At 37.8% G+C, this 10,304-nt stretch overlaps 1 protein-coding gene across 13 annotated transcripts in view; it reads left to right on the top strand.

Moving 5' to 3' along the window:
- Positions 1 to 10,304, top strand: part of INPP4B (inositol polyphosphate-4-phosphatase type II B) — a 400,661-nt gene that overhangs the window by 281,385 nt on the left and 108,972 nt on the right. For 10 of the 13 annotated variants that reach the window (XM_064510754.1, XM_064510752.1, XM_026106125.2 and 7 more), the window contains 3 exons: positions 3,386 to 3,497; positions 3,824 to 3,937; positions 6,066 to 6,138. In XM_064510754.1, coding sequence (XP_064366824.1) covers positions 3,386 to 3,497; positions 3,824 to 3,937; positions 6,066 to 6,138 — 299 coding nt within the window. The remainder of the gene's footprint in view (positions 1 to 3,385; positions 3,498 to 3,823; positions 3,938 to 6,065; positions 6,139 to 10,304) is intronic. The other 3 variants (XM_064510757.1, XM_064510756.1, XM_064510755.1) reach the window with 1 other exon arrangement.

Below are 10,304 nucleotides of genomic sequence, written 5' to 3'. Positions count from 1 at the left end.
CACTTTTTTTTTTTAACTTATTTATTCTTATTATTGTATTCGCTCTCCCTGCTGCATGTGTCAGAGAATTTCCTATGCAGGTTTTTCAAGGTGTCATCCCTTGTTTGTGTAAGGCTGAACTCCTGTGGGTCTGTAGTGTAGCTTGTCTCCTGGCTATAAGTAATTTGGGGCAGGGACAGTCTTGGCTGCATGTTGTCAGCATAGGATGCACTTTTCAGCTTCATTAAAGTACGGCAAGTAAGCTAATACTAACCTAATGTATTATGGAGTGTCCTAAAGCCAGTGAGTTATCTCCCTGATGCTCTGAGCATATATGAGATTGTCTGCTGTCTGTCCAGGCAAACAGCATGAAATGGCTATATATATAAGCAATACCATTTGCGTTAGTGCAAAATAAAATCATATTTATATGAACAAGATTGTTATCTTGTTTAGGTGTGTTTATTTCTTGCACTGCACCATTTCTGTCTTTCTCACCCTTAATTTTCATTCAGGCAAAATTTTAATCTCATGATGTTATTTGAAAGTTTTAAATGCATGGCATGTCTGTTGTTTGAAGACTCTCGTGCACCAGTGGTGCTTTAAATTCACATCGTCTGAAACAGCTTATGATGGTTTCTCCCTGGACATTTATAGAGCTCTTTGTTGATTTGTGTGCCTGTAGCATTCAAAAAGAAGCTTTGGGTTTTTTGCTTTTGTTTTACTGTGCTTTAGCATTTCCGTGTGGGAAGATGAAAGAGAAACAGAGGAAGGAGTACAACTCCAGTGCAACAGTCCCAGTGTTCAGCTTTACTCTGTCCTGTTATCTTCTCTTGTAGATACTGCATGCTTCAGATGGTAATACTGCGTATGTTATTAGAATAGAACAGGAGTAGTTTGCGGGGGGGAAAATTGAGAGTCTTGATACAAGTGAAATTACAGTAGTCATGTTTTTAATATGTATAGACAAAGTTTACAGATATGTATTCCTCTTGTGCAGGTAAGCAATACCATGCTCACTGCCATACTGAGGCCAAACCTGCAATGACAGTAGTGAGAGGGAATATGTAGTCCCCTAAACGAAGGGAGAAAAGGACCCAGAAAGCATCACCAGCATTTCCATTTTTATTTGGTTACTCAAGTGACATACTTCATTGGTTTTTATCAGTTCATTTGCAAATTGAGTTTGGTTTTTCTCAGCCTTCATTTATGCTTCTAATTTGCCATGATGTAATTTTAAAGTATAATGAGATCTGTTTTGTGTAGGTCAATCTTAGACTTGCAGGTCTCTCTGGCCTTAGGAAAATGCATTCCCCAGCAAAAGGGAAGGTAGGATTTTGCTTTTGGCAGTCAAGTGAATGCAACATTTCAGTTTCAGACCAGGGTAACAGCAAAGTGCTGCTGCATATTTAAGTCTGCCTGATAATGCATTGGACATTTGACACCTTTGATCAAGACACTTTAAGCTCTTGAAAAATTGACAGTTTTTTAGCAACATGCTCTGATTTTTAAAGGTATATAGGACTTGGTAACAACTGTTATATTCCTTTTCTCCTTGGAACTGCTATAGTCTGTTTATTAAGATAGTCTAGTTTTTGCATGCAGATTATGACATTGAAAGGAGAAGAGAAATGAAGTCCAAGCAATAGTTGGTAGTAGTTCAGGGGATGGTCTTAATTCAAAAGACATTTAAATTCTTTTTCATATACTTGAACATTATTATGTACTTCTGCTCATAAGTACCCTCTGGACATTGAGCTCGTCTTTCTTATTATTTTTACTTTTATGTACTTGCTCGTTTATTAAGGTAGGGTTATTTGGTTGCAAGGCTATCTGGAGTTGGTTGGGTTTTAATCATTTATTTTATTGTCAGTAATGAATTTCACTCAGAGCAAATGAAGTAGTGACGCATACAGAATATGAAGAATTATGTGTATTTTGTAAGGTTTTATATAAGAACATAATTTGTTTAGTTGAAAGTGGAATGCATTTTACTGAGTCACATACTAGAGTATAGTGACTTGTAACAAAAGTAATTATTTAAATTTGAAGCTTGGCACTAGCTATATTTTGCAATTTTACTCGGAGAGGAAAGTTTTGATTTAGCTTGATAAATAAGGATCCACTCTTGAAAAGACCTATGATTGTGCTTACCTGATTACTGACTTACCTGGGACCTTGCACAGCATACAAAGATAAAGGTTATCACCATACGGCTGTACAGCCTGGCGCGGGATCTCCACATAGTGTTGCGCTGTGCGCGTGGAGGTACCCATGGGTCGGTGCTTTGGCTACAGTCTGTTTTGTTACTGGTATCATGTAGAGAATAGCATTTGGGGGATTTTTCTTTCCTTCACTACAGTGATATGAGGATTATTTTCTGAAGCACTGTTAGGGTATCTGTGGGAATACTTTTTTCTATTATTACTATTTCTGAAAGTTGTTATATTTTTCCCTTTTTATTGCTAGCCTGCTAGTCCCTTTTCTATATACTACTTTTGTCCTGTTCCACCACTTCTCATCTTCACATTTAAAGTTATACCCAGTATTGCCCCAAACCCATTTGTTTTTGTTCTTCCCTCTTTCTCTATGCTTTTGCAATTCTGCTAAATCCAGCTGCTCAGAATAGTCCAGGGGAAGATGGACTATGCCATTAACCTTCATGGTTTGAGTAATGTTTTGCTACCAGGGAAAGCTGAAGAAGCATTCAGTAACTTCTGGGGATTTTAAAACCTTATTTCTGCAAAAGGGTAGTGTGCAGTACCCTTTTTTTGGAGATGTAAATCTGAATTACTATTTGTTTTTTGCCTGATTTGAAGTAGGCTATTTGCGGAGAAGATGACAAAGTAATTCTCCTGGAACTATACCATCCTCTCCCAAATACTTAAAGAAGTGGGACTGATGCTGCATAGCTATTCTGCAGAGGGATTACAGAAGGAAATGTTGTATTTAGACTTGTTTCACTGTTTTGGTTTAGCAACGAGTCTATTAGTATACTGAACATGTCCCCTCTTTGCAGATTACAGCATTGCACTTTGCAGCAAGGTTGCCGCTCGTAAGTTGGGCTGTTGGCATAATACGTAACAGCTTTGACATTCCACAGGCAGAAGAACGTCTGGAATGAAAACTTGGCAATATTCGTGAATCCTTTCACCGTATATAGCACTTACCCATCCTTAGTTTTATGGTGAAAATTTTCCTTGTCGTCATAAGCAATTTGGAGAAAATATTATATGCCATATTGTTAACATTTGCTTTATGGTTGTAAATAAGGAGTTTAATGCAGATGACTGCAGCTACATAGAATGAATAGGGCAATGAATGTTTACTGACAACATTTTTATTGAAGGAATGAGATGCTGCTGCTGAGTGAAACTTTTTACCTAGTGTGTCCCCCCCCCCCCAGGACTTCTGATGGTGGAAAGACAGTTGGTACCATTGAAGTCAATCTTGTGAAGATGGGAGAGATAGAGGATGGGGAAGCAGACCATGTCACAACAGATGCACAGGATCAAAAGGTAGGATTTCACTCAGTTCATTGCACAAAGTAAATTAAAATGATCAGCTGCGTCAGCTGTCTGTTACTAATACCACATTGGGGTTTAAGTACTTATTATTATTCAAAAATTTCTGGAATAAAGTACTGTGTGCACTCCTCTCTCTAAACTAAAAATACTCTTGCATGAAAATGTACAAAGCAATATTCTATTCTCAGTTCCTACTCCCTATCCTTTCTTGGAACAAAAGAGCTCATTTTAACCTCAACTGATCATACTTAATCACTCCTGATCAAAATACTGTCCATAGAGACACTATAAATCTGATTTCTTTTTCCCTTGGACAGTTCCTCTGTTTTCTGCCCTTGAAGTCCCGTCCACGTGGATTTTTGTTAAGTGCAACCTGTGCCCACAATACTGAAAACCTGGACAGAATGACAGACAGGCGAGCCAAAGAAGAGGTGAATCCCCTTGCAAAAGGGCAGGTTCAGCAGCATTTCGTGGGAGCACAGTGGTGGGGAAAAACAAACGGGGGTGGCAGCAGTGGTGCCTCAGAGTGCTAGAATAGGGCAGCAGGTCTGTGCAGGGACTTGGGGTGCTTACGGTGTGGGGTGAGAGGGAGGGGAGGAGGGGGTTGGAAGGAGCAAGATGCTTGGACATAGGGAGGTCAGTGCAGGCAGAAGTGGTGGAGACTTGAGTGGGGGATCATGGGGCAGAATGGATTTGGGAGGAATGAGGGAGACTGGAGAATGGGTGGGAAGGATGGGCTGGGGCAAGAATCAGAAATGACAGCTGTGAGGAATCAAGGGCTGATGGTTTACAGCTAATCAAAAGGCCTCTTGAACTGGGTTCCTGATTTGATGAAGATTGATCTGCTTGTACAGAGTTGCCCCCTCCTGATGTTTCCATCTCTGCATCCCCATTCTTACTGACAGAAATTTTGTAGCCCTAATTCTATGATGTACTTTAGATAATTCCTTTATTCTGCTCTTGATGAAGAAACTTTAACTTTTGGTAACACTATAGGGAAGGCAAAATTAAGGATTACTTTTATGCCTCCCCCCTAAAAAAAAAAAAAAAAAAAAAAGAAAAAAAAAGAAAAAGAAAGAAAAAAGCTTATTTTTAGAAAGAACAGCATTGTTCTGAATATGTCTTCAGCCCATCCACAACGCTCTGCTTTTGGGCTGAACTGTAAGGTTTTATTTTCCACTTTTTTTTAACCTTTCTTCTCAAAGGACACCAAAGCCCCTTTAAAACATTGAGCTGCTGGGACCGCTTCCAAAGCAGCCAACGAACACTGTGAAATCCTTCTTGTTTTATACTATAGAACTACCGCAAGATATGGAACACGAACTGTTAATCCAGAGTTGTTTTCTGTTTTACTTCTCTTCCATTTTGTAATGTGGGATGAGACCCACTCTCAGGTATTTGATAATTGTTGCAAATCTCACACAGTTGTCTGAGATGTAATTAATGAACTGTCTCTAGCATAGCTGAGTCAGGAGGTGTTAATGGCATCTTTCTTAGGGGCTCTAATACTTGTCAAGAAAGGGGTTAACAAAAAAACATGGCATCCATGCGATAGCGATATTTTCTGTGGTCTTTAAAAGAGTCCTCAGCTTTTATGAATTAGTTGCATCATGGTATTATAAGAGTCCTAATTTGTACATTTGTAGCGAGGATGTAATTTCTGGCTACAGTCCCAAGAAGCAATTGTGAGAATGCGGTGCTATTGAATTACTCCAAAGAAGTAAGATCTGAATTAAGTTTGCTACCTCATTAGACAAACCACGCACAGGGAATTACTCATGGAGGAGTAGGCTGATAGTTAAATTCAATCTGAGATGTCAATTGGTAGAGAGCACATCATGTCTCACTCTTTGCTTCACGCTCTACAGCTGAACGTCTAGAAACCTTGGGAGCCCTGGGAACATGGTTCCCTATCACCATGAGACACTATCTGTTGTGGGGGATTTGGACTGCATTGTTGTTGTTGTTTTGTTTTTGGTTCCCTGTGGAGGGGTTTTAAAAAAAAAAAAAAAAAAAAAAGTGCATGTCCTAGTATACTGATGTAAACTAGCTGATTTTTTTTCCATAAACTTTTCATATAGCTTACCATGGCAAACACTAATCGTCTCACAGAAATCTTCAAGTGCACTTGCGTATCAAATGACTTTAATCACAAACTACGACTACATTTTAAAGACTTTGTGGTCCCAACTTTCTTTTGTTTAAAAATTTATGGACTGTTTTCTGACACTGTGTCTCTGCAGACTGCCTTGTTCAAAGAAATCCCTCTGAAACCACAGAACTTGTCAAAAATTATCTTAACCTCTGCCATTGTATTGGTAGGAAACCTTTCTATTTTATTATGGAATAGCTGGTCATATTTTGCCTCTTTTTTCCAGAAATTCTGATTGTGTTATAGTACTTTGGAACAGAAATATAAAGAGAAAAATGTAAATGATAATTAAATGTAGGGTTGCAAAGTTACCTTATCAGTGATGTTCTTCAGTCTGTGACATATAAGCAGCCTTGAATTTCTTTATAATACTTGAATGTGTTAAATTTGTTGCATTTCTTTTGTAGTGTGCATTGGTTCGTGAATGTACAGCCCCTGAAGGTGTAAGTGGTAAAGACAACTTACCTTTACTAAATGCAGGTAGGTGTTCTGCTGGACAGCTATATCAGATCCTGGAGAAGTAACACTCAGAAAATTGTGCATCATTTAAAGAGCCTTTTAAGTTTAATATTTTATTGTGCTTTGTACATTTTCTTTATTTTCAGAAGTGTCTGAAATGCTGCTAAATTCTCCTACTCCTAGATCTTTTCCATTCAGTGACTTTCAAGGCTGACAGTGACTTGTGTGGGTGTGGAATTAGCCTCATGAATTTGTCGTGTTATTATATGGCACACTGTCAATGTAATTGTGCATTATTTACAGTTGGATATGGGAGAATTCATCTCTTTCATAGCTGGCACAGTGGGAATTTCAGTTTGATCTGAAAGCCACACGTCTTAAAATGAAGGAAGCCGATGGCAAGGCGTTCACAATTGTAGGTCAACCCCGGAGCTGTGGGCTTGAGTGTACAATGTTGAGCTATATGTATTTCTCTTTCTTTTTACTGAGGAAAAATTACATGCTGGTATAGTGCACTGTAAAAGTTTTATTAGCCTAAGTTTATGAATCTCCATTACTCTGCAGTCACAAATAAGTTATATGGGTCATCTGAAACCGCAGTGCTGTCAAGAATTCTATGTATGTGCTGCATACACTTTAGGAGAAATGCTGTTGAAGTTTAAGAAACTTCTAAAGTCTCTTGAAACTTTTTTTGTATCACTTCACTGGTAGGACAGGAAAGACAGTTATTCATTCAGCTTCACAGTCTGAAGAAAGCACTAGCAACCTCCAAAAATAGTTTTTCCCATACATACGAATGTAGTAATTTTTCTCCTGTGATTTGTTGAGACTAGGTGGGAAGCAGGGAACAGTTTCTTGTGTAAAGCTGCCATTTCTTTTCAGGGGTTTAGTGGGAGACTAGATATATTTGTGGAAAAAATATTCATTGAGAATTACTAAATGCAGAGGAACTACATGTGGCTCAGGAAATCCCTGAATGGAAAATAGCTGAAGGCAAGGAGAGTATCTTGTGTATTTGTCCTGTTGTTATCTTCTCTAGGTAGCTATTTATGGCCATGGTTAGAGACAAGATATGGAGCCAGTTGAATGCTCTGGTTTGACTCAATACAGCCATTCTTTCATTCTGATTCTCTATGACATCCAGAGAAGTGGGTCTTGAAATGATAACATTTCTATTCAGAGAAAATGTTACTGATTCACAACAGTTTCTTTTTTTTTTTCAATTTGCTGCCTCTATTGGGTTTTTGTTTTGTTGTGTTTTTTGGGGGGTGCAGTAGGGTGGGGAAATGCTGTAGTTTGAGGAATGTGTTTTGGTATTGGAATTTTTATTTTTAAGATGACAAGTCTATTGGAGCTCCTAAAGTAGAATGGCAGCATAATAAAGCTGAGGTCGCTTTCTCAAGAGTGTTTGAATGATTTATCATGTGATTCAATGGTATATGTAGACCTCACTGAACAGATCTGTGTTTATTTTTCTCATGTACAAATACAGAAGATAAAACAAAACTGCAGCCTGCCCAACGTTGCTGGGGTTTAAGAAATCAAACAAGCAAAAGGTTTTTTTGGTTTTGTTTTTTTTAAAGTGTGTATGGGGGCAGAATTGCAGATGTCTGTGAGAAATGACAGCACGCAGGATATTGGAAAGAATTTTCAGTCCCAAACACTTTAAGGAAGTTTGTTCTAATAAGTACTTATTCTTGGATCTGCTTCCTGTGCTTGTGACTTCCTCTTCTCACCCATGTTGTCTCCGCTTCCCTCCTGACACCTGGCACCAGTTCCAGGCATCAGACTTTGTCTTACTCTTTTCTCCTGATTCTTGTTGAATTCCCAGTCTCTTTTCTTAGCAAATTTTAGCACTCCTTATACACTCCCAGCCTCTTTGTCCAGCCAGACTTCTTTCCTAGCATATCATCTTGACTGTCTTCATTTGGGTTAAAGATCTCCGTGTTGCCTGGAGACTGGCTTTCTAATACAAGTACCAGTGTCCCTAAGCATATTGCATCCCACATTAGCACTTTTCAGGAATGTATTCAGTCACTCTTTAGGAGAGGCACATGCATAGTCTAGTTAGTGTTAGAAGTTGGAATAACAGAATTAAAACAAGTGTTTTCAGAAAAAGTGGAGCCTTCAAATGTAAAAGTTCAAGCCAATTTATTTTGAATATTTACATACTGAGATTTTCTTCCAAAGCTTATGTCACTGTCAGATCTGGTTAGATTTTATATGATAAATGCACATCTCTAAAAGACTTACTGACAGAATTCAAATTTATAAAGCCTGGAACTTCTATTGCAAATTTTGTAATTCTAGCATCAAAGAACATCCTGATTTTTCTAGCCTTGTTCTCAGAGTGGCTGGGCCATTTTGACTGAAACATTCCAAAAATACTCAGTCTGATCCAGACATATTTCAGTGTGGCAAAATTAGAAGCAATCAAAAACAAGGACTTAAGGAAAAGGAGAGACGATATAAACAATGCAGTAAAAGTTGATGATATCAGCTTGCCTAAATATACATTGCCTGCACCTTCTTTCCCTGTTGTACAGAGCTATCTAGAGCGCAGTATATACATATATGCCTAATACATGTGTATACTGCAGTAAAAGATTTTTGGTTCATTCTATCTCATGTAGTTTATCGGACCTTCAAAACTAGGAGACTGAAAGAATACCCCGTGTGGATCTTAAAGCCTGTAGGCATAGGGGTGCATTGGCATTCTTCTCAAACTTAGATTTTAATATATAGAATTTGCAGTCCTCGAGTGAGTTGTGAGGCACTTACTGAGTGGGAATGAGTATCATATTTCATAGAGGCTTATCACTATTCCATTTATACCTCAAGAGATTGAGTTTATATGTCTAAAAATTCAGTTATTCATAATACTGGAAAATTTGCCCATTGTTTTCATGTAAAAATATTGCCCCCTACGATGAAAAAAGAGGACAAGACTAACTGAAATTAAGCAAGAATGAAGAAATTTGAAGTTATCCTTCCTGAGATGATATGCATAATACTTCTGTGTTACAAAGGAAGATAGAAACACTATTAGTAAATTAATATATGACAGCAGTATGCTTTGATCTTTGCTGGATAGGGAACAAAAATGAAAAGAGAGTATTCAGTCTTTTATTAATTTTTTTTATTTTGCTTGCAGGGGAAGCAGTGTGAAGGATATTGCATGGAATAAAAAGCACAGAGGTCTTTAAATTTAAAAACAGGGATGCCCAAAAATGTGGATAGCTAAATACATAGCATTAGCTTCAGGGATTCACTCTGTAGAGAGAGGCTTTTAAAATAAATCTTTCTCATTTTAGCCACTGCAGTTCATCTGGAATTGCTTTCCTTCAGCACCTTTCATGGTTACTGTCTAAATAGAGGAAGGGTTACATTTATGAAACTTTCATTCATTTTAATAATTGCTTTGTATGAAAGCCAAATCTTGTCTTGCCATTCTTACCACTTGGGTGGTTTTACGTGCCTTCTGGGTTTCTGTCTTTTTTTAAACAACTTCAAGTTCTTGTTGTAATTAGAAAGAAAAATACATCTGAGATTTTTATGGGATCATGACTTCAGTAGTTGTGCATATAAGAAAAAACACCAAGTATTGTGTAGTTCTTACTGAAAATATCAAGTTTTAGTAATACTGGTAATAGGGATTACTTGGATTCCTTGTGAAAATAAAATTCCCAGGCTTTTTTCTGAGTTGATAGGTTAAGCTTTCTTTGTGAACCTGTGGAAGTGATGTTTTGGCCATTTTGTTACTAAAGTGACTGCGTTTGAGATAGTCCTCGTGTGAAAACTCAGAATCAGAGGTAGTACCTTCTGTTACCTGATGGGTAGTTTAATAGTATTAATAATGATAAAAGCCACAACTTTGGATCCACAGTTTGAGTGATTGGTAGTCTTCCTTGCTATCGTGCTGCAGTAGTTTGCGTTTTGGTTAGTCTTTTTTCTTGGTGGTGGTGATGGGAGGGAAAATGGGAGGGAAGAGATTGTGCAGCTCCAGCATTTGTATACACTGATCAGCTAACCAGCTTACGTATGTACATTCAATTCTCACGGACTAATGCGAGTTTTTGAGTGTAACAGATTGAGTGTAAAAAAATTTTTTTTTTTTTTTTTTTTAGTGGACAATAGTTAAGGCTGTATTGTGAGGTTTTTCAAGCTGTAAACTGTGTAGTGATGCT

The sequence above is a fragment of the Dromaius novaehollandiae genome, chromosome 4 (genome assembly GCF_036370855.1).
Source record: "Dromaius novaehollandiae isolate bDroNov1 chromosome 4, bDroNov1.hap1, whole genome shotgun sequence".
NCBI classification, from domain to species: Eukaryota; Metazoa; Chordata; class Aves; order Casuariiformes; family Dromaiidae; genus Dromaius; species Dromaius novaehollandiae.
The sequence above is the reverse complement of the archived record's forward strand: the minus strand, read 5'-3'. Positions and strand labels throughout refer to the sequence as shown.